Here is a 25,841-nt window from a genome sequence, read left to right on the forward strand (position 1 = left end):
GACTATTGATATTCAGTAATAGTTTGGGGAAGACGGGACATACCATAGGTAGAATGCATTAGAAATATTTGTTCAGTCAAAAAAACAATAAGGAAGCTGAACGCTAGTGTTCCTTAATATATAGTGTAATATTTAGGCAAGGTATTCCACATTTCTTTAATTGGCTACTTATGAAATTTTAATGACTGAAAAGTTATCTTTTGTCTTTTGCAGTTACTTATACATTATCCGTTGTAACATTTTGGGGCATTATTTCTTCTTAATGCATGCAATATTTTGACTGTATATTTTGCATTTAAATTCATTGTGAGTCCTTTATTTGTCTGCTTCCTATTGTAGCTGATATCTACATTTACAGTTCTTTCCAGTTACTGCTTCTATTAACATAAATGGAATATTTTATGTTTCATGCAAATGAGGCCACTTCAAAAAGCTTTTACTTACATTAAAGACTCTTCTGGCAGTGAAACGAATAAGCAGTGGTTTGTCAGCATTGATAAATATTGTTTACCATGATGATATTGTACTTGTATTTTTTAAAATGATTTTTTTTGTAATCAGGACGACTTGGCAGACATAAGTCATTCAGAAAGTTCAGTTATCATTCACAAGAGATGACTAGTTATCTATTTCTACAGAATTATTTTTAAAGTCAGTTAAAACAGTCATCAGAATTACAGTAAAATAAGCATATATTTTGTATATGCTTTTGTATACGGTTTTGTAAAGATGAGTTACAAGGTTTACTCCAAGTTTTGGGGGGGAAGTGGAAGGGTTCAACAATACCCCAAAAACTTTAACCTTAGACTGTCTACTATTGACCTCACCCCTTTCCTAAGAGGTCTGTAGGGGGCATGCATAAGCGCACCAACGTGCCTACCGTCCCTGTCCTATTGTTTCTTTTATTTTTCTTTTATTTTTCTTATATGTACTCATTTCATGTATTCATAATTATGTATACACTTTTACTTATCTCGTAAACAATTGACAAATAAATAAAATAAATAAATAAAATAAATACTAGAAAATGTTCTACCCAGACTTTGCTATAGCAGTGGTAAATATATCCTTGCATGCAAAGTTTTTTAAAAAACAACAACATATTGGTATTTGTACTAGAAGTACAGAATCCAGGGTCTACTCAAATGATGTTTGTGCGTACATGAGGAGAGGAGGACAGGAAGTAGGATGGGTTATAGCCTATTCAATCTAAGTAGGCCAAGAAAACATAGGTGATACAATTAGAATATGTAGCCCTGACATGCTCCGTTCTTTATAACCTTCCACTGGAGCATCTCTTAGCAGCCTAGGAGAACTTGTTCAGGTACTACAACAATTTAATAAATGTACAATGGTAAAAAAAATGACACGAACAGTTTATGTAACTATAATTACTGATAAATATTTTTCTTGTCATATGTGCTTGATTTCACTTGGGAGGAGACAGGACGAACCTTGGATTAATAGTTTATGACCAATAGCATATTTATCATAATTGAATTTCCAATATTCTTTGAAGAAAGTTATTACTATCAGGTATAAAGTTGAGACATGTTTACTTTGAGGATTTGCCCTGTGAATCATATGGTGCTATGTGATGGCAAATGAGAGGCATTGTTAACATAGTGGCCACAATTCAAAATCTTCAACTGGTTGCTTGTTCTTTCAATGTATTAGGATGTAGAAAGTTACTCTAAAATGAAACATTTGCTCTAGTTCCAGAACAAAATGTTAATATTCTTAGGCATTTGTTCAGTGAAATAAGCATGTATACTTTACAATATTTGGAAGAATGATCAGAGCAAATTTGCAAGCTTTCTTACTAGAAATTTATAATCTTACAAAAAGTAGGGAATCAGAGTACGGAAATACAACTCAATCCAAGATAGAAAGTACACTTACACTTTATTTTTCTCAAGTGGACTGAATCAAATTTCTCCAGAAAACTGAAAGCAAATAATAGGTGTACAGATCAACAAACTGAATAATTTTCTTGGATTTTTTTTTTGTTTGCCTTAAAAAAAAATAAAGTTCTGCATGTACATTTGTAATTCTTGACTTAGAACAGTTCATTTAGTGATTGTTTGAAGTTACAATGGCACTGAAAAAAAGTGACTTATGATTGTTTTTCACATTTACGACTGTTGCAGAGTCCTCAAGTCACGTGATCAAAATTCAGGTGTGTGGCAACTGGTTCATATTTATGATTGCCAGGGTTATGTGATCACCTTTTGTGGTTTCTGGCAAGCAAAGTTAATGGAGATACCAGACTCACTTAACAACCATGTTACTAGCTTAACAACTGCAGTGATTCATTTAATGACTATGGCAAGAAAGGTCATAAAATGGGGCAAAACTCACTTAACAACTGGCTTGCTTAGCAATACAAATTTTGGGCTTAGTTGTGGTTGTACGTTGAGGACTACTTGCATATTTTAACCTACTTCCCAAAAATTTTAAAAGTACCGAATGAATTTAAGAGTTTTAACAGTGTTCCAAAAATAACTTTTCTGCTATAATGTTTCAAACAAATCAAAGCTGTCCATAGCTGAGTGCTTCCTGAACATGTGAGCTGAAAAGGAGGTGGTGTGTTTGAACAGTAGTTAAGATTGTGGAGCTACGAACATTAACCAGTCATTTAAAGAGTATCTTCTATTTATATGATAGGACATTCTTATTAAACCCCTATCAGAAACAATGACAATTTACTAGTTAATTGATTGCACATAGTTGGCAGGAAAGAGACCAAGTGTTCCATGTAAACAGCCTTTCCACCAATGTTCATCAGAGTTGTCGAGGACTTCTATGACATCTCCACTGCAGAATCCTAGCTCATCACTCTCTGCCGCCTCAAAATCATACAAGGCCCGGACCCATTTTGACCTCTAGCAATAAAGAGAAAGAAATGCATCAGCCACAAATACAAATCTTAAAGATTATAATGAAATTTGCCATCACCAAATAAAAAAAACCTAACTTTTCTTGTAATATAGAGAAGTTGTACCTTAATCCACCTCATAAATTGTTCATTCCTCCATCCCCTCAATGTTTTCCCTTAAAAAAAAACAGTGGACCTCAGATTATGTTCATACCCAACTGCCTATTTCATGTTCCATATTTATAATTTCTCTAATTTCTGATGACCATGCCAGGATGCCCTTGTAATTTTGAGAACACAGGCAGTTACAGAAAAAGAAAAATGTCTTCTAAATGCTTTAGAATTACCTGTAAACTAGCATGTAGATTTTGAAAGAAAGAGTATAGTAAAATCCAGAGCAGATAAATTGAGGTGGATTGAAACAGTATAATAGTTCTGACACTGGGAATGAGTGGGTTAAGGAGAAAAAATAGATTATGGTATAGCAACAGTCAAGCTAGGTAAGAAAAAAATTCTTGGGCCCATGCTGTAGTTAAACAAGTATGGAGAGAAAGAAAAAATAGAAAAGACAATATAAGAGCAGAGGTTTCAATAATTTAAATCTATTAGTATAGCTTTAATAGAAGTATAGATGCTATGAACGTAAACATTTAGTCACTACAATAATTGTAATTACATTTTACACTAGGCTGTCACAATAATGAACAGTACTGTATTTCATGTCCTAGCTTTGTATGTGTCTGTCTTTATACCTATCCATACTCACATTCTGATACTTAAAAAAATTATAACACATTGGCACTTTGCTTTATAGTATGTCAGTTGGAAGGCTTCTCCCAGCAAGGTGGATTGGCATTTAAGGATACAAAGTCTACTGATATGTAGATTTGTTGTAAAAATAAAAACTAAGAAGATTTTACAAAAGAATTCCAGCAGAGGGATCCACAGATTGTGGTTAAAAGAAATCACAGCACACATGAAAAACAGCTTCAATCACACTGTCATGGCTGCCAGAATGATGTTTTCCATCATTTTTGGACGGGGAAGGAGAGTAACTGATAGATTTGTTATCAGGCTGCTTACGACAATCGGTAGTCCTCCACATATGACTACAATCGAGCACAAAATTTCTGTTGCTAAGTGAAATGTTTGCTAAGTGAGTTTTGCCCCATTTTACTACCTTTCTTGCCACAGTTAAGTTAGTAACATGGTTTTTAAGTGAATCTTGCTTCTCCTTTAGCTTTGCTTGACAAAGGATCACAAAAGATGATCACTGCAACCATCATAAATATGAACCAGTTGCCAAGCATCCAAATTTTGATCCAATGACCAGCCATAAGTGTGAAAAAGGGTCACTCACTTTTTTCAGCGCTGTTGTAACTACAAATGGTCACTAAATGAACTGTTGTAAGTCAAGGGCTACCTCTATGTGAGCAACTTGTTCTAATTAATAAAGTTAATTGACAGAAACCACAGTGTTGTCTCTTGGCTTACTGGTTTTCCTAGGTACCATTAATACGTTATAAACCCAATGATACACATGCCCAGCTATTTCTGGATTGAAAGCTATGATTGATATTTAAGAGCTGTGTTGGGTTGCACCAAAAGATAGTGTGTGGGTTCAAGAAAATAACTAAGATTGATATTTACATTTAAAATGAATTAAAATAATATAATTAAAATGCATACCCATCAATTATTTAAATTACTTCAATACTGAAATTATTAAATAGCTCCCATCACATTAAGTATTGCTGTTTCTTAGTCATTTTGGAAGTTCCTGAGAGCTTCCCCTAAGTTTTCCATTTTGCTTAATGTCATTTTTTTTCTCTTCGAGCGACATACATAGAAAAATTAAATTGATTTATTTTTTTAAAAAAATCAAGGTTGAGCTGTATTACCGATCAAGCTAAAAGATGAGTGTACAGTACCTGTACTTGTTGCGCTGGATCAGTGTGTCTCCGGAACATAGATGATGCACCTGGTTCTCTACAATCCTTTGGGCCCTTAGGCCGATCTTGAATATCTAAGCTTCTGCCATGTCTATTCTATGAAGTAAAAAAAATATAACAACTACGAATATAATCCAACATGGAATTCAAATTTTCATGGGCACCTATTAATAGCTATTGCAGTAAACATATAGTGGTTTTTATATATTGTAGTGACAGGGTTAGTTACATTCTATTCTATAATTATTAATAACAATATAGAGTGACAGGTATTTGAAGGATAGGAGAACAGCGTAACCTCAATTATGCCAACTTTATTTTTTTAAACCAAATTGTTTAAAATGACATATGGGTTAATATCAGATTCAAAGAACCTAGTCCACATGCAAAGAATTCAAAATTACTGATTTATTATTGCTCAAGCATATGCACATGACTTTTCTCAAACTAACATTTGCACCTGGGTTAAACTAGGTAAGTTCAACAGCATTCAAAGGAGATTGGACTTTGTTCTCTTGTAACTACATAGAGACCTTAATTGATTTCTTTCTTGATTCCTTCCCCTGGCTCTGCAAATCTTCTCTTACAGTTAATGCCATGAACTGTGGGGAGGGAGGATGACAAGGGGGAAAATGAAAGTAAGTGCTGTATCTCTTCAAGAAGCTGCTTCAAGGTCACCCGGCATATAATAGAACTTTGGGTCACAAACACTTCTGACCACGACCAAATTGGGTGCCGACCAAAAAATCAGCTAAATGTTTCACTCTGGTTGTGAACACATCCTCAGGTGGCGATCAAACAGCCGTGATTTTCACTGCTGCGGCAAATTCCCTTCCATGCTATTTTTTTATGTGCATGCTCGGTCAGTCTTGCTTCCCGTCATGACCAAATCGGGTTGCAACTGAAGTCCTGGAACAGATTACAGTTGTGACCAGAGATTCCACTGTATTAGCTGTATACCAACTTGTGCTTGGACTGTCTGTTATGAAAACACCCTGCTGGAACCTGATTGATTGCATGGGGTGGATAATGGAAGGTGGTCAAAGAAGGGAAAAGTTGAACTTAGGAATTTTGACACATGATCCTCAGTTCTGGCTTAATGTCAGACCTGCCACAGTTGAAATTCCTAAACAGAAACAATCCTTTGCTCCATTTGTTGAAAAAAGTATAGTTTTATTAGAAGTCAAATGTAATGCAGTAATGAAAAGCCAGAATTTAGGCCTGTGAACAGGTGGAACACCGAAAAAGAAGGAACTCCTGAAAGTGAGCAAGGAAGAGTTCAGCTTCAAAGAACACCCAGGGGGATGTTTGTGGTAGAAGGGTCACTGAGCAGCTAACTAATCGTACTTCAGTCAAGGCCATGACTAAGCATGTTCCACCTAAGAGAGGAGAAGCTACCACCAAACTCAAGACCATGGCAAATGAAGGAAATGAAACCAAAAGTTCTCTATGCTTCAGCAAGGAAGAAAATGCCTCAATGAAAATCCAGAAGTCGGAGGAGGAGCATGGCAGCAGGAGAACAAGCTAGGACACTCAGAATTTTATTTATATGCATCATTACTATACACATCACAAAAATAAGCTGGAAAAAAAATTCAGAAAGGAAATGCTTTGTTTTATTTTTGAACAAAGCTTTGTGTTGGCAATGTTATGCCTAAAAATGATAAAATACCTAAAGATTGAGAACCTGATTGTGTTTATATATCAGTTTGGGCCATTGTTCATCATGTCTAGCCATAATCGTGAAGTCATGCAAATCTTCATTATCACCATCACTATCCTCCTATGGAACACAGATCAGTAGGCATCTACTAAAAATCTTAAAAACAGGAGCCAAATGTCAAAGAAATACATGTAGAATAATTCTGAACTAAGGAACTAGCTGAGTTGAATGGAGCTCATAGTTTATAAACAACGAAATCAATTTCTATCATAAACTTTCTTAATTAAACTTAATTTTAAATCAAATTGGACACTGTCAACTCTGGGTGGTTTACAAACAGTAACAAATCCCAGAGAATATTTGGGTAGAATTTAAACAAAACAAAAATAGCAAACACACCAAGCAGCCTCATTTATTTCACAGCAAGACCTGGGAGAATAACAAGATCTGCAAGGTCCTAATGGTACTTTTTCAGAAGGCAACTGGATTTTCTTGTTTGTTTGTTTTTAAAGATGTTTTGCTTCACATCCAAGGAACTTCCTCAACTCTGGCAGGATATGGGGAATGGAATCCTCTGACTATCCTTCAGAGCTGAAGAATCTTCTTGGGTGAGAAGCAAAATGTCTTTTAAAAAACCCAAGAATGTCCAGTTGCCTCCTGAAAAAGCACTTTTGGGACAACCATGACCTGGATGACAGAATCTCTACAAAGATCTGTAAGGCTTTTATGGGACAGCAACAAATTGAGAGCCAAACAGTCCAGCCACGAGCACAGTTTGTAGAACAGAGGTGTCATATAGTCATATTGAGGCATGCCTATCACCACTCAAATGTTTATATTCTGGATCATTTGAAGCTTCTGAATGGTTTTCATGGAAAATACTTTGCAGTAATTGAGCCTTCAGATGACTACGGCATGATTGACTGTCTGAAGGACCTCCTGATCCAGAAGATAAAGGTGAGGGAAGTCTCTCTTGGCCATAGTTGCCACTTCTTTTTGAGCTGTAATTCCAAAAAGACCCTCAGATTGTGCATCATTCTTGAGCAAGGAAGTGCTTTTCCATCCAAGAGTATGAATGGAAAGTCTTGGATGCAGAAGTCTCGAATATCCACAGCTACTCAGACTTTGTAGGACTGAATCAAATTCAGGTTTTCCCCAACTAGGCCTTTATAGTTCCCAAGAGCCTCATTTGGTCAGTCTAAAGTCAAAAGATATAACTGGATATCATCAACATACTGATGATGATACTGAACATCAGACCCCTCTTCTAATGGCTTCATGCAGACATTAAACAAGAAGGGACAATATTAAGATCACCCCATATCATAGGGTCTAGGAGACAACCTTTTCTTGATAACACCTACTGGAGCTAACCATGAAAGAAGGATGAAAATAACCATAAAATGGTGTCCCTGCAGATGGTTCACAAGGATGCTGTGGTCAGAGGGGTCAAAAACTGCTGAGAGATCAAGGAACACCAGGATGGATGTATCTCCTCTATCCTGGCTCTGCAACAGGTCATCAGTAAAGGTAACCAAGGCTATCTCGGTGCTGAATCCCAACTGAAACATATCTAGATAAGTTCGTGATAGGTAATCATTTTTTACTGTCATCATTAAAAATTCTGAGGAACAAATCCTTGATATATCACATTGATCTTGATCTGTTTTCTGTCTACCATTAATAATTGTATTACCTGCTTATGATGCCAAGATGCAAAAGGATCCTCATATTTATTGTGCTCTGATGGTCTTACATCTTTTATTGAAGGACGGAGTGCTTCCTGTTCCTTTTTATATTGGCTCTTATCACATGCTTCCTGGAAAGAAACAAGTTTTCCCTGTTACACTGCATACTTATTCATAGGTTGTCCTTCCCATAAATTATGTCCCTTGTTTTTCAAATTAGATTTTTTGTATGTTTTCTCAGAGTCACTAACACATGAATCTAGGATTCCACAAAAAGCAACAAAGAGTAAGGTCATGTTTAGAAACTGGTTTACTACAGTGTAAATTTTTGTGGACTAGAAAAACTTTTAAGAAAGCTGTATTAATGTGACTAGTCCCATTTATCAGTAAGCAAACCATTGAGACAGCCACGCTATTTCTAGCATTTCAAGAGATTTTCTGTGTTTCCCCTTCCCAAAAAAAATCTGAGATTCCATTCTTCAATACTTTTTATTTTCTAAGACATCTATGGGACTTTGTGGTCCAGAAACATTCTTGGAAATAAAAGATTATATTTGAGAGCGGAATTCTCCTTTGCAGCATGTTACTTTCCCAAAGGAAAAATTCAGGGCTGCCAAAATACATACACCCTTACATATTTTTTATATGGAATGTCAGAACCCTGAATCAAGGCAACGTGATGATGTCCAAGTAAAAATGTCAAGATTGAACATTGAGTTTCTGGGAATCAGTCAATTGAAATGGACTAGAATGGGTCACTTCTCATCAGAAGAACAATATATCCACTGCAAAGAAGAAAAATGAGAGTGGGACTGGAGTAGCTGTCATTATTATTGATATTTGTTTAGGTTATTAAAAAAATGATAGCAAGATCTCAGTCTGAGTCAAAGGCAAAAAAATCAGAATAAACAGTGTTCCACATGCTAAGGGAATAGAAATTAATTCTGTGATGTTATGTGAACCTTGTCCACAAGCACTTAAATAATCACACTAATTCCTGGCAACTATAGAATGCTAAGGCTGGAAATAAAATAGCATCTGGAAATCATGGGAAAATTTGGCTTCAGAGTATGAAGGAAAGATGAAGATGAATAAGATTCTCTGAAGAAAATTCAATATTTATAGCAAATATTGGATGGCAGTACTTGCAATTGAATTTATCCCTGTCTTGGAGGATAGCATTTGACAAATCATAGAATATCCCTTCTACTACTTTACCAGCTGATCTTTCCCCCTCCTTTCTTTACGTTATTATTCTATCCCATTTCCCTGTCCTACATTATTATTTGATGAGTTGTTCTTTAACTATTGGTAGCTTTCTTGTTTCATTTAAGAACACTGTTGTTTATACTTTGCTAAAAAACCAAAACCTTCCTGGATTCTTCTTTGTGCTCAAATTATCAGCTTGTGCCCTTTTTAATAAACATAGTAAACATATTTATATAATATTTATATATAATATTTTCATTTGCATGGAGCACAGAAGCACACATGAATCATTTTTTAAACCCCTGCTTTACATAAGGATGAAAAGTTACTTAAATATTAATTGGCTAGAATCGTTATTCACACTACATATAACAATCACAGAATATACGCAAATCATTTGAAACCTGCCATACAAATAATTTGGAAAGCTGTTTTAGGAAATGACCAGGCTGAACCCATGGAAGAAGGAGGGGTCAAATGTGTCATCAGTCTTGAATCCCTTCGTGCCCACAAGAGATCTAAGTGCAGCCCACCTTAAATTCTGTTGACTCTTATCTACCCCCAATTTGCTTTGACTGTTAGTAGATTCTTGTAGAGAGGTTAAGCTTGCAATAAATGTATTTGAACTGCCTGGACTCCTGATTTCCCATGCTTGACAGCTGTATTGTGAAATCCTGTGAATCCATTTGTTAAAACTTCCTTATCGGGGTTGTGAGAATTGAAATGACCATTAGTTTTGGCAACAGAAAGGTGGTTTATCTTTGTTTCCATCTGGAGGGCATCTGGAGGGCATCTGGAGTTTTGCTACTCAAATATGGCAACCCTACATTACTATCAACTGAAATTGACTGCAAGCAGTGAGGTTTACCAAAGTAGCAGTAAAAATCTTCAGTTCCAGCTGAACTGCATATATTACAAAAAAGTACCTCCTTACAGACTAGCATAACTATTTTATCTTTAAAATCAAATATTTGTTTTTAGTGTATTCACAGCACATATATTTATGAACTGCTTTTTCAATTAAAAAGGAACTACTTATTATTTCATGTAGCAACTTGCTGCAATGTCCATATGAAAGGGAAACATGTCTCAAAACATACTGAGTAATGGTTGTATTATTTTGTTTTAGATCATGCTTTTTCCAGCAAAATCCCATAAGCTGTTTTTTTTTTCTAAACTCATGCACTTTATGTTTAAACATCTCTATCAATCTTACAAAGTGAACTTTTTGAGAGAGTGGCTCTACAAATTCCTACATTTTATGCCATTCTGCAAATAATGGAATTGAAGATCCCAACTTCTTTTGATTTGGATTTATTCAGTTTTATAAGTCTTTCAGTCATGTTTTATGCATGATTTCACTTTGGTGCTTAAACCTGTTGGCACCCATTTATACAAACATAAGTTCATTGCTAATTAGTAAAAAAGGGATTTTTATAATGCTGGTAAATAATTCAAAACCGCAGAGATTTTATGTCTAAAACTCTGAAAATTTATTTTCTTTGTAATAAAAAGTACTAAGAAAGACAACAAAACATTAAAGCAGAATTCAGATTATGCATTCTAATTAAACTGAATTCTCTCCTAGGAATTTTTTTTTTAAATACAGCTTTGTCCTGGGTAAACCTATTTGCTTCATTGAATGACTGGAACCAGTTTTTCTAGCATGAGCTGAAGTAATAGTCTGGAATCTCTCCAAAATAAACAGTTTGTATGTTAAGTTAAAGAGCAGAAACCCTTTTTTCTAGAGGTCAATTGCAGCATTCCACTATTCTTTTAATTTATGAATCACTGTGTTCCTCTATTCTCTTCTGTCATATAGTATATGTGACTTCCTTCCCTTTTATTTTGCTGAAAGTTCCCATGTTGTGTAATCCTGCTACATCACGTTGGTTTACTTATCTTTTTTTAGTCTTTCATATTCAACACAAATAAATAATTGCAAATTTATTCATTTTATCTGATTTCTATCCCACCTTTCCTTTGAAGCAGGCTAATTAAAGGAACTAACACTAACTTAGATTTTTAAAAAAAAACATCCAGTTTTGTTCCACCCAGAGTTGTGTGTTGTCATTCTGTATAGTCCCTGAAACTTTTTCTTGAGGATGACTTGAGATCTTCAACTACTTACTAGTGGAATGGAGTGCCAAAGCAACTGCCCAGGAACAGAGAAAGGTGCCTTCTCTAATACGTAGTCAAGCTGTATATCTGCCTATTATTGTTTACTGTGACAATGGTTTTCCAGTACTCAGACATACATGTTTCCCATCATCAACTACTTGAGTTTTTTTAAACTAGAGGTGCCAAGGATTGGACCAGTAATTATCAGCATGTCATGGGCCAGATCGTGATGTATTGTGATGTATCATGACATTTTTTTGCCTTTGCAGAGCTGGGGTGGGTGTGGTCTGCACGTGATATATATGGCCCATGGGCTGTCAGTTTGACAGGCCTGCTAGAGCAGTTAATTTGCATCTTACATCTTAGTTCTGTAGCTATTTTAAGACATTCTGTTGTCTGGAAAGAATACATACCAATAATCTTGAAAGCTTACATTATACCCCTGCATCTGTCCTACAACCAGCCCCAGGCTCTCTTTCAAATTGTTGACAAGTAGTTGGTTTATATTTCTGACAAACATTTCTAACAGTAGTTGAACATAAATTCAAAGAATATTTCATGGACTTGAATTTGATGCTATTTGATTACAAGCTCTGATAACATACTTTTTCTGCCCCAATCATGGCCTAAATAGCCAGCCTGCATTATAATATTGCAGCCGCCCTGCCAGTCTAAATGCAAGAGATTATCTAAGTCTGAATAAATATGCATCCTGAGACTTTCCATTTACAAGTAGTCCTTAACTTACAACAGTTTGTTTAGTGACCATTCAAAGTTACAACCAGTGGTGGGATTCAACCAGTGTAACAACCACTTTGGTGAATGTGCACTTTGTCTGCGCATGCTTGCTTTGAGCACATGCCAAATGTGCACTTTGCATGCACATGCAGTGTTTAAAAACTGCCCATTTCCAGCTCTAATACTTACCTTCTACTGCAGCCCCAGTGAGTAAAACAGCTGAGGCGCGGCAATCCGCTGTGCCGCACGAATCAGCTGAGCTGCAAAACACAGAGATAAAAGACAGACTAGGGCAGGGATGGGTGGGTGGGGCCAAATGATCGCCAGAACTGCTGGTTCCCTTGAACTGGTTTGAACTGATAGAATCCCACCCCTGGTTACAACGGCACTGAAAAAGTAGTTCATAACTAATCTGGCAAAATTTATCTGATTCAAAAAGACCCAGCAAAAGGGACATAACAGGAGATGATAGGTCAATAACATGCTTGCCTACAGTGTTTAAATTACTCATAGGGATAATAAGAGAGAACATCCAATATTATTTAGGACAAATAATATACTTCAGGCAGAACATAAAAAGAATAAAAGAAAAAGCAGAGGTACAAATGATCAACTTCTGATTAATAAAATGATATTGGACTATTATAAAAGGCACATCCCCCCTCTTTAACTAGCTTTTGCTCTGTATTGACTATAAATTGACATTTGATTCATCAGTTGGATCATCAAATGTTTGGAAACTGGCATCTGTACAAACATTAGAATGTTTATGGAAAAATAATGAAGCAGCGGAAGACAGAATTAGAGTTATCAACACTAGGAGAGGCATCTTCCAGTATGATTCATTATTACCCTTTTTTGTCATTGGTAAGATCCCATTTATATTGATTTTGAAAAAAAACAAACAAACCTTGGCTACCAAAAAATGCCAATAAAATCTCACTTTTCTTTTATATGGATGGTCTGAACTTGAAATCTTGATTTTGGCTGCTCATTGTACCAATGCAAACAAGGTCAGAATGGAAAATTATTCAACGTGTAGAGTGTGCAGAGTGTGCAAAGAAGCAGAAGAAACAGATCATAAACTCAGCTTGTGTACAATAATAAACAGCTACATAACACAGTTGACAGAATGTTTCACTGGAATATCTGTAAAAATTATCATGTGCCCCAGTAATGAATTGTTGATGGGAACACAGAGTGGAAAAAGCAATTCACATTGAGTAGATTAAAATATTGGGATGTCTTTAACACTGGAGTTAACTGGTGGAAAGATGAAAATATGGATAATTGATGTAGCAATTCCATGAGACAGTAGAATGGAAAATAAATAATTGGAGAAGATTACAAAATATATTTTCAAGATCTGAAAAATGAAGCTGAAGTATTATGGTATAAACTAGGTGTGACAATTCTAGCAGTTACTGACATACTTGCACACCAAAAAATCTTGGGTGACACTTATAATATCTCTGCATTTTCAAAATTTTCATCTGTCAGTTGCAGAAGGTTACACTGCTTGGATCTGCACATATACAACAGTGATACATTATTATGACATTCTAAGTTCTTGGAAAAGACTCAATGCAGAGGAGGGCCAAAACCAGCTAAAGAATTGGCAGCTGTGACTTCACATTGTTGTGAACAAATAATAAAGGCAAAATATTACAGGGGGAATACACAAGTCAAACTCACATGCAAAGCAGATAGCAACAAGTCCTGGCAATGGCTAAGAGCAGGAAAGTTGAAGAAAAGCCAGGGGTGGGGCTAATTTTGGCTGCACAAGACCAAATGCATACAAAGCCAGAATTGAGTAGATAGCAAAAGACAGCAAATACCGCATCTTCAAAGAAGCTGAAGAAGCCTAGTCCACTGCTGCAAGATCACACAGAGTGACTACAAACAATGGCATAACGAAATAACAACAATTGTGTATTGGAATATTTTCAAGAAATATTTGTTTATGATTTATTAATTATAGAGTCATGGTGGTGCAGTGGTTAGAATACATTACTGCAGGATACTTCTACTGACTGCCAGATGCCAGCAGTTGGACAATTCAGTTCTCACTGGCTCAAGGTTGACTGAGCCTTCCATCCTTCTGAGGTCAGTAAAATGTGAACCCACATTGTTGGGGGCAATATGTTGACTCTGTAAGTTACTTAGAGAGGACTTTAAAGCACTGCTGATATGTAAGTCTAAGTGCTATTGCTAGTGTTAAGTGCTATTATTAAATTTATTTGCCTCCCAACTTGTGTCAAATAACATTTGCTTGAAAGCAAGAACTAATGGGACTACAAAATAGACAAAGTAATATAAAATGAAGAAGCTAAGAGGTCTGGGACTTTAGACTTTGAACAGACAATAACACCACAGTTTTAACAATTGTTGATAAGAAAGACAAAAAGTCTACATAGTGGACATGGCAATACTTGGAGACAGCAGAATAGAAGACAAAGAACTGGAGAAAATCACAAAATATAAAGACTTGCAAATGGATTTAAAACAACTGTGGCAAAATAAAGCAAAGTTAATGTCAATAGTAAAATCCCAAAACATCTAGACATCACTTGAACACTGTTGGCATTGACAAAATCATCATCAATCAATTGCAAAAGGCAGCCTTATTTGGAACAGCGTATATCTTGTGACAATAGCTTTAACACAATCAAATGCCTAACCCAGGTCCTACAAAAAATGCCAAATCCAATCAAACATCTGTCTGACTCTGAGATTAATCATCATCATTAAAAAAGAAAAAAAAGCAGAAGAATGATATCTTGTGATCATCATTGCACATTACACTGACAGTTGATTTCACTAACTTCATCCAACTTGTTAAACAATGAAAGTTTGCATTTTTTATTTTTAAAATTAAAAAGGATCCTTATTGTTTATAAATAATGCAGTTTGGGTTTAGTTAATCTCTTATCAAGTGATCTGTCTCCCAAAATGGGAAAGGAAGGCTTAAAACCTCTAGGCACATGCCTTTACACTACAAGACAAGGAGTTTGCATTACAGGATTGTTTCATTTTTCTCCTTTATTGCCAGCAATGCAATTTGGATGGTCAAGGCCCTTTTCTTACAGAGAAAGAATAGCGGGTAGAGAATCTGGAAGTTGAGTCATAAAAACTGGACTTTTTTTCTTATTGGTTCAAAACAATTTATAGCTTCTTCAGCCTGAGCAAGTTGGTTGGGGGGACCTATATATGTCCTCCAGGGAGATTTTTTTTTTCATCTAATATGGATAGGCTCATTAGGTGAATAGGCAAAGAGTCATTGGGATGTAAATGTTCCAATTCCTAAGTCCTTTACCCTAGGTGGGTCATTAAATGTGGCAAACCTAGTGAGCCTATGAAGATGTGTTAATCTTCCTGGAACTGATGAAAGATTAGCATAAAAAATGGGGGACAAGTTGTGTCTGAGGCTTCCACCTCTGTTGAGGGAAAGATTTTCCATTTTGGCATAAGTAGATTTCTCTAGTCCTCTCAAAAAACCTATCTTCCCTCTCCAAAATGTGAACATTATTGTCCTCAAAAGAGTGTCCTTTTTCTTCTAAATGAAGGTGTTCTGTGATCCTGTGATGTTGCTTCTCCTGTTCTGGGCTATCCTCTTGTGTAAAGGCTGCTTGGTTTCTCCAGTGTAGAGCTCTGAACATTCTTTGCTGCACTGGACTGCATACACATCATTACTCTTCTTATTATATCACATGACCTAAAATGGACACCTAACATCAAAAACGTCATCAAAAAAGCACAACAAAGAATGTTCTTTCTGCGCCAACTCAGAAAGCTCAAACTTCCCAAGGAGCTGCTGATACAGTTCTACAGAGGAATTATTGAGTCTATCACCTGCACCTCTATAACTGTCTGGTTTGGTTCTGCAACCCAACAGGACAGACACAGACTTCATAGGATAATTAGGACTGCAGAAAAAACAATTACTACCCACCTGCCTTCAATTGAGGACCTGTATACTTCATGAGTCAAAAAGGGGGCTGTGAAAATATTTACAGACCCCTCACATCCTGGACATAAACTGTTTCAACTCCTTCCCTCAAAATGATGCTATAGAGCACTGTACACCGGAACAACTAGATACAAGAACAGTTTTTTCCCAAAAGCCACCACTCTGCTAAACAAATAATTCCCTCAGCACTGTTCAACTATTTACAAAGTCTGCACTACTATTACTGTTAATCTTTTCATCACTCCTTATCACCCATCTCCTCCCACTTGTGACTATATGACTAACTATGTCGCTTGTATCCTTATGATTTATATTGACTGTTTCCTAGTATGATTTGATTGCTTATTGTACCCTGACTATCATTAAGTGTTGTACCTTATGATTCTTGGCTCTTGACGAATGTATCTTTTCTTTTATGTAGACTGAAAGCTTTTGCACCAAGACAAATTCCTTGTGTGTCCAATCACACTCGGCCAATAGAGAATTCTATTCTATTCTATTCTATCATGTTTTGGTGTCCACTCTTTAAGGTGGATAAGCCTCTGTCTCAATGTGTTGGTGGGCTTGAAAAACACAGGTATGTGATATTTTCCAAATATCTGTTTTAGCATCGCTGATATACCAGCTTTGTAAAGAATGACCAGGTTATTCTTTTGACTCTGAATACCAGCTCTGTCTGCCACTTTATGTTGAATCCAGACACTGATTTAATAAAGAGCCAATTTGGATACCTACAGGACTTAAGAGCTGTCTTTAGGTGCCTGTTTTCCTTCTTTTGGGCCTCTATGGAGTGGGGATGTTTTCTTCCCTGTGAGGTAGTGTCCTGATATGGTTGGTGGGAGTCATAGCAGGTATTGGTCTCTCTGTGTGGGTTTTCTTTAGATCTCTCTTTCTAGCTTATCACAAGTCCCAATCAATGTTGGATGACCAAAAAGGTCATAACAACCCATAGGTCTATGAAACAGCATTTTCCCTTTTGGATTTTGTGATTTTTTTTTTTGCATATTAATTGCCACTGAATGTTTCTGGATTCTACTGCTAAAGGGAGTCTGATTTTGTCTTTGTTTCACTCATATGATTAACAAAATAATCTGATGTATCATTTGCCTTTTTTTTTTTTTTGAAATAGCTGTAACCACATGGTTCCTGTAATTGGTATCAATTTCTCACTTTACTATACATCATTTTTAGAACTTCCTACAACATATCGCTTCACTTATGAATGTTATGTCTCACCTGTGCCAACAAAGTGAGAAGTCCAAGTTTCCAAAGGAATATACACAAGCAGACAAGACCAGTAATGACAGGGTTAAATTCCTTTGGCCAGGCAAGTCCTTGGCAGTCTCACGCAAGTTGTCTGCCAAGTCTGATAATAAAGCAAGAACATAAATCACGGCTATCGCCACACACACAGAATCCGTCAGAGCTGCTCTCACAAATTAACACATTGTCCCGAACAAGAATCCAGAGCTAACACACCCACTTTTATTCTCTGTGGGGCATGTCAGTCCCTCATCTCAGTCTCTAATTCGTCCTTTCCTTTTACATTGCAACTTACACCTTTGCCTGCGCCGTTGCCCCGCATCAAGCCAGCATTCCTCGGCTTGATCCTCAGTCAGAGGCTTTGATACGTTCTCCTGATTATCTGCCGACACCTGAGGCACAATCGGGGGGAAGATCCTGCCGAGGAGGAAAGTCCTGGGGAGGAAGGCAATTCCAAATCCTCTAACAAAGGAGGCTCAAACCTCAGAGCCAAATCCTCCCCTTCCTCATTTACCAAGTCCTTGACCTCTGACAAAGCAGGTTCAAACCTCCGAGCCATAACATATGAATATAGAAGGAGGAAAGGGAAGTTGGAAGGGATCTTGGAGATCTTCTAGTCCAATCTCCTGCTTGAATAGGAGACCATATATACTGTTCTGGACAAATAACTGTGCAATCTCTTCTGAAAAACCTCCAATGATGGACACCCACAACTTCTGGAAGCAAGCTGTTCCACTGAATAATTGAATTTCTCCTTAGTTCTAGATTGGATTTCTCTTTTTAAGCTTCCATTTGTTATTTCTTGTCCTACCCAAAGGTGCTTTGGAGAATAGGTTGATCCCCTGTTCTCTGTGACAGTTCCACAAGTACTGGAAGACTGCTATCATATCTGGCCTAATTTTTCTCTTTGTTAGAGTAGACAGAACTGCTCATTATATATATATATGTTTTGGCCTCCAGTTCACTCCAGTAAACATCTTTGTTGCTCTTCTCTGAATTCTTTCTAGATCAGGGGTTCCCAACCCCTGGGGGTGCGAGATGATATTCCAGGGGGTGTGAGAAAAGTCCAGGTAATTTTTATTTATTTTTATGTTTATTTATTATGCAATGGATTAACTTTGTTTTCATTTTAGAGTTAAGTATCGTTATTTAGTGGCCATCACATACATAGCTGAAAAGATTCAATCCTAACATATATTTAACGCGTTCAGTAGTTTCCTAAAGTCTAAATTTCAGGGGGTGCGAGGTTCGAGTGAAATTTCTTTAGGGGTGCGGGGCGAAAAAAAGGTTGGGAACCACTGTTCTAGAGTCTCAACATATTTTTTGTGTCCAAAACTGAATGCCATAGTCCAAGTGTCATTTAATTTAATGCTGCTGGGGAGCCCTGTGTTAAGGCTTCTATAAAAAAAACTGATGAAAGGAGGAAGAGCCAACTAGAAACAACTAAGGAAAAAGTTGATGGGGTGGCTAATTTCATGGCAAAAGTCACTTTATTGGCTTACAAGTTTTACAAACCTTACTGGATTACATTTTTTTCTTCTACTCTATCATAAAAACTGACCTCTCTAAGGTTTACTTGTGATCCTTTCTTGTTTTCTTCTCTCAGAAAAATCTGTTTGTTTTTGGAGATGGAAACATTCTTGTAATACTCCACAAGTTTGTTTAGTGACTGAAACTTTTCACTCCATAGAAAATAATTGCTGTTTGTGTCCTTCATCACTTTAAAATGCTGGACATCCTCTTCATGCCTGGATACCAAGGGAGAATACAAAACATTTGGCAATCCAATCTAATTTTAAAGTTGCATTATTCTATTTGTACTCTGTATTAACGTTTACAAACTGGCATGCTTTAGCTGAAAAACATTATTTGAATTATTTGTGAAAATAATAATACCTATAATTATTATTCTATATCATTCTTCATAAATGGTTCCAGGTGGTTTATGTTTTAAAGTTTTAAATGCACTAAACATATTAAAAAATGCCATTCACATTAAAACATATTAAATAGTTTACATTTTAGATGATTAAATTATTGAAAGTCTAGTGGAAAGGAAAGGTCTGCAGATGCCTGATATCTACACACAGAAATTTCCACAATTTAAGGATGATGACTGGGAGATCCAATCTCAAGTCACTAGAGAAGCTGGCGGTTCTGATCCTGGAGATGGATTAATGTACGATGAGAATATTTACAGAAAAAGACATAACTGAGGCCTAAGCTCTTTGGGATCTTAAGGAGGGTAGTCAGCCTCTTGGTTGGTGTGGAGTAGGGAGGAAAGATCTGCTCAGAAGGCTCTATTTTGTTCAGCACCTCATGCCTCTCTCCATTCTTCTTTACCATCTATATGAAACCACTTGGAGAAATCATCCATTAGAGCCATGGTGACGCAGTGGTCAGAATGCAGTACTGCAGGCTACTTCTCCTGTTTGCCAGCTACCAGCAGTTTGGCAGTTCGAATCTCACCAGGTCATGGTTGACTCAGTCTTCCATTCTTCCGAGATGGGCAAAATGAGGAGCCAGATTAAGCCACCTAGAGAGTGCTGTAAAGCACTGTGAAGCGGTATGTAAGTCTAAGTGCTATTGCTATTAGCATGAGGTCTGATATCAGAGTGACGATACCCAGCTATACATCTTGCCTACATGCAAGGTGCATTGAATTGCTCTCACGGTTGGGATAGAGTGGAACAGATTTTGACTGAATCTTTCCAAGAAGGAGTAACTTTGGATTTATAGACCTAACAATTCCAAGGAAATACTATTTTTTGACTTTGAATGAAGTTGTGTTCCCCACTCAGGTGATTTTTATTTATTTATTTGTATTTCACACTTCTTAATCACCCACCTCCCTCAGACTGACAGTTCAGATGTTCTCCTGGATTTATAGGTCCTGTTTGATGAGCAGGTAGCAGTTGTGGCTAACATAACTTTTGAACAGCTATTTTAATTGTGGCCAGTATTTAGGTTCTTACTCATGCCTTAGTACCTTCCCACTTCTGATACTGTAATGATCTTTACATAGGGCTGCCTCTGAAAAGCCTTCATAAGCTACAGTTAGTACAAAATGTAGCTGTCTTGGCAGTAATGGGTATATCCCAAAGTAGTTGGGTAATCCCAGTATTTTAAGAGCTGCACTGGTTGCTGGTTGGCTTCTAAGCATGATTCATCAGTTATCATCTTTACGTCTCTAAATGGCTGTGGACTGTTATCTGTTGCACTACATCTTCCCATATTCATCTGTTCCATCTGATCAAATCAGATTCCCATCTTCCAGGTCCCTTCCATCATCATTCCTTATTTTGCTGTAGTAAGAGTCTGCACTAGGACTGGGGCGATCTGAATTTGACTGTGCCTTAGGTACAAAGGCAGCTGAGTGGCCTCAGGTTACACTCTCAGCCCTAGGAAGCAGCCATGATAAATCACTTCCAAAAATGATGCCTAAAATAACTGCAGTGAATATATAATTTGATCATTCATTCCATTTTCTTAATTAAATCTTGTACAAATCTTTAGCAAATTATTTGGGTAAGATTTGAACAACAGAAATCTAGATGTCCACTAGATGGCAGAAAAGAATTAGAGTATGAAAAAAAATGATAATTTCTCTGTTGCCATTTTGTGGTAAACTTGACTTTTTGCAGCTGGGTTACAGTAACCCTCTGCTTCCACATAAGTATTTAATTACATTATTTGACTTTGTAATAATGCTAAGAGGCTTTTGTTTTTTTAACTATGATTTTAAAAAGTTATAGTAGCTTGAGCTTCATACAGGTCTAAGGTTGAATGGGTAGGTTCAAACATCATATTAAGTAGAAATAAATTACATTGTAGAATGCACATTATCTTTTTACACTTGGAAGCATGCCCTTGTTTCTGTGTATTTTATCTTTATACAAGAAAAGCCCTTTATGAAAGGAAAAAGAATTGCTTCATAGTATTATTGATCATGTTTGGGAACATTTGAAAGACTTTAAAACTTAGTTCATTAAAAAATGTTATTCCTGAAATCCAGGAAATTCCATCTCATATGTTTATGAACCCATGATGATAGTTTCTTCCTTTTTGTTGTTTCTGTATGCATTTTTTTGATTGACACATGCATAACATAGCAGAGCGCCAGCCGGTCTAGTGGTTAAGGCACCAGGCCAGAAAGTGGGAGACAGTGAGTTTAAGACCTGCCTCAGCCATGAAAGCCAGCTGGGTGACTTTGAGCCTGTCACACTCTCTCTCAGCCCAACTCATGTTGTGGAGAAAATAGGAGGTAGATATGTTGAATATGTTTCCCACCTTGAGATATTTGTAAAAATAATAAAGGTGGGATATAAATAATAACTAAATAAATAAATAAAATTGCACAGCTTCTAACCATCCATAATCATAATTCAGTCAATAAGTAATGCATAATTCTAAATAGTTACTTCTCAATTAAAAAATATTGGATTTTATTACTAGGTTTTGGAAACAGCCTTTTCCAAATTGGAATATTAATATATTTTAAAAGATAGATTGAAAAAAACAACTGTTGTAGGTCATCCAGAGGCTATCATGTTGATACTGAGCACACCTTGACATTAACAAATGGCTGTTGCACACATGGAAAACAAACTTGTTTTAAGATATCTATCAAATAAAGCCGTCTGCTTCCCACTGTCCATCTTTCCCATATGGAGGAAAGAGAGGAGGAAACTTACTTGACAGAGATAGAGAAATCTCCTGGAGAATTCTGACTAGCTCGGACTATGAAAGCACCAAATCCTTTATCCCTCAGCATCGTCTCAGCTGTGTGGCGGGACACTCTCTCTTGGAACCAGCTGTCAAAAGCAACACATCATAAGTAACTATAATAGAAAATCAATTTGAGAGTTAGCCATGTTTCATTCTGAAACATCAGCAGCAGCATCATCTCCATCATCCCTGATCATCATCATCATCATCATCATCATCATCATCATCATCATCCCTTTCTAATTTGTTTCTACCAATCCAGCACAAAATAATGGAAGCTCCTGTCAAAAGTGAAAGTGCTTCTGCCATTTAGAATGCAAAAAAGGAAATGTGCCATACCCATCCCTCTGAATATATATTAGGTTATTAGAAGAAACATTAAGTTCTATATTCAAAGAATAAATAAATAATAACAGTTGAGAAGGCTCATATTGATAAGCCTAAATCATCCTAATGCGATAAACTAAAAGACAGGCACTTCTAAGAGGAAAAACTGATCAACTTAATTTTTTCAAACTTCCCTTTCCTTTACTCTTAATTCATTAAGTTTTTCCATATAAAGTATTTGTCTTGCTATTTAATCCTTATTCATTTTCTCTGTGATGAGGCCACTTCAACTTACTTATTTTTGGGACTTCCAGATGATGTCATGGTGAGATCAGATGTGAGGAGCAGGTCTCTGCGCTCCTGTGCCAAGTTTTCCCTGTTGGAGGACTCTGAAAGAAGCTAAAGCCACCCTGTAGGGGTAGTGAAGTAAAGAGGGGTAACTCTCCTGCTTGACCCAGGGCTTCTCCCCTCTCATCCATGACAAGGAAAAGAGGCAGCCACCATGCCTGACATGAAGCTGGGACAGCCAAGGCAAACAAGAAATGTGCAGGAGCGGTGCAGATGAATAGTGACTGGAGCTGGGTGAGAAGATTCCTTTTTTTATTTAAACCCTAACTTTAAAAGGAAAAGAAGAAGAAAATCCAGGAAAAGAGACTCTTAGAACTATTTGTTAAAGTGGTGAACAACCATCGAGAGAAAAATCCTAGACCCGAAAGAAAGGAACTAAGGGGAGAAAAGCTAAAGACCTTTTAAAACATAGAAAATTGGACTTTTAACTGGGTAGGCATTGTTTTGGAAAGGCATTATAAAATGCTAGAACTATCTACTTGAATAGCTGATTTTGCTCCCATAAATTGAATTAAATTTGGATTAATAAATTTGTCAGACTTGAATCAATGCTGAAACCTAAGCTGAGGATGCCATCTACTGATGAATGGAAAATATACCATATATCTATAAGCCTAGAAAATTTCTGATAAGAGAAATAAACAACATTTATCTGGAAGACTGTGGTGATACTCACTGGTCTATATCTATTTTAAGATTACTGGACTCTAGTGTGAGAATAAGGAAGACCTTTAAGTAAAGTAAAGTGACTTTTGATTTATGGAAAGCTGCCTGGACTACTTAAATGGAACAGATTAATAATCCTGAGATGTAAAGAACTATGATTATTGAACTTTCCGAGGAACAACATTGGACTTGAATATATTGTTTTTGGACTATTGAGTAATAGCGGGACTTACAAAATAAGACAAGATGCTCCATCAGAGGGAAATGAGTGAGATTTCAAAAGAAATGGCATTGATGTTTCAAAGCATTAGAAATATGAAGAATCACAGAGAGATGAAGAACCTAGTGCAAGGCATACATGGGAAAATAGAAAATACCCTACAATTGATAATGAATGAAGATCAAAAAGTTCAGGAAAGAGAAAGAAAGAATGGAGGAAAAGATAGAACCGACAAATCAGCAAATAAAGCAAGGAGATGAGAAGGAGAAGATGATAAAGATAATAATGACTGATGAAATAAACCAAGGGAAAAGTATTTTAAGAGCTTTAAAAATGGATCGGATAAGCTGGAAGATACTTTTGAAAGGGAGATAGGGGCTTGGGTGAACACTCTGGAGACCTAGCAGCTTAGGAGGATAGAAATGGGAGAAATATTCAGACTGAATGGTGAAGATGCAGATGTTGATAGAGACAAAGATCTAAGAGAGCTAAAAAACAAATAAGAATTGAAACATTAAAATGAACAAGAGATGATGGATAGAAAGGAATTTTTTTTATTTTTTTCTAATATAACGACGGCCTGATTAAACACTAGAATAGAGGTAGAAATAATTTGATACACTTTTATATAAAACAATAGTTAGATGGAAAGATTGGAGGTTGAAAGATGGTTTTATTATGTATGATGATTGATAATATGATGATTGGTCATAGAATGGTGTATTGAAACATTGAATAACCAAATAATGAAGGACTATGTCTTAATATGAACATGTGTATTAACAAAAGAATTAGTAATGGTGGCCTGACTAGAAGCTAGTAAGAAACAGGGGGAATATTAGTATATATCCATGATGGTGAAACCTATGGCACGCATGCTGGAAGTGGCACGCAGAGCCATTTCTGCCATCACACAAGCCGTCACCCAGAACTCATCCACTGCGCATGCATGTGCACTACCTGCCAGCCAGCTAATTGTTGGATATCTGCTGCGCATGCACAAGGGGAGATGCTCATGTGGGAGATGTGTGCACAGGGGCGGGGCACGGGGGGTCTCACATGCATGTGCAGGGGGGGGTCGCATGCACACTGGATTATGGGTGCAGGCATATGCGCGCATGTCCGCATGCGCACTTTCGGTACGAGACGACGAAAAGGTTAACCATCACTGGTATATATAATTTTTATATAATAGAATATAAGCAATAACTAGATGAAAAGTTTAGTGGCAGAAAGATGTATGCTTAAATAATATCATTGGCATTAAAATGGAACATTGAAATATTGAATGACTACTTTAAAACAAACATGTATATTAATACTAGGATTATATAAATTTGATTAATGTAACAAACATTATTAATATTATTATTGCTACTTGTTTCAAAATGAATTATACCCAGAGGCCATGTATTATACCCAGGTGCCATACTGTTCATGAAATGTATATTTAAAAATAAAAATCCAATAAAACTTAAAAAAAACCAAAAAAAAAACAAAACCCATACTTCTTTTCTACTGGGCACTGACTTTTGTGTACACATTCATTTGATATCCATGCATTATTTTTGTTTTTCCACACATACTTCTCAATTAATCTATTTTTATATTATTCAATTTATATTACTCCTGACAAACTCAAATGTCAGTTCCATATAAAAAGTGAAGTGCACTTTTGTATATAGTCATTTTTGCTGTAATTTCTTGCAACAGATTACCCACTTCCTTTTTATCAGAGTTTACATGTCTCAAAATTTCTCCTTTTAGTTTCCCATGTTGATTAACGTTCTATTGAAATTCATCCACCTGCTTTAATTTTTTGCTATGTATAAACTTACAAATGCTACAGCTATTTAGAATGAATCGGGAATTAATTCAGAAATTATAAGTATTTTAGAAGGATTTCTGAGTTTTATATGTTATATGTGCAACTTTTTTGGGCTACCCTTAAAATATTCCAAGTGGATATTGAACGGTTTATATTTTTGGACTCTAGTAAATAGGATTGTGTAATTTGGTATGGCAGGGTAATATTCTCTTCCAGCTTTCTGAATATTTGTGTAGATGTAT

At 36.3% G+C, this 25,841-nt stretch overlaps 1 protein-coding gene across 4 annotated transcripts in view; it reads right to left on the reverse strand.

Moving 5' to 3' along the window:
• Window positions 1–1,888: 1,888 nt before the first annotated feature.
• Window positions 1,889–25,841, reverse strand: part of GRAP2 (GRB2 related adaptor protein 2) — a 67,363-nt gene continuing 43,410 nt past the window's right edge. For all 4 annotated transcript variants that reach the window (XM_026696651.2, XM_087934778.1, XM_026696624.2 and 1 more), the window contains exons 4-8: window positions 22,177–22,296; window positions 19,044–19,230; window positions 8,190–8,312; window positions 4,810–4,926; window positions 1,889–2,885 (exon numbers count right to left, since the gene is read on the reverse strand). In XM_026696651.2, the coding sequence (XP_026552436.1) occupies window positions 2,709–2,885; window positions 4,810–4,926; window positions 8,190–8,312; window positions 19,044–19,230; window positions 22,177–22,296 (724 nt within the window). In that variant the 3' untranslated portion in view covers window positions 1,889–2,708. The remainder of the gene's footprint in view (window positions 2,886–4,809; window positions 4,927–8,189; window positions 8,313–19,043; window positions 19,231–22,176; window positions 22,297–25,841) is intronic.

Source organism: Pseudonaja textilis, chromosome 5 (genome assembly GCF_049901715.1).
Source record: "Pseudonaja textilis isolate UNSWEBS1 chromosome 5, rPseTex1.2, whole genome shotgun sequence".
Classification (NCBI taxonomy): Eukaryota; Metazoa; Chordata; class Lepidosauria; order Squamata; family Elapidae; genus Pseudonaja; species Pseudonaja textilis.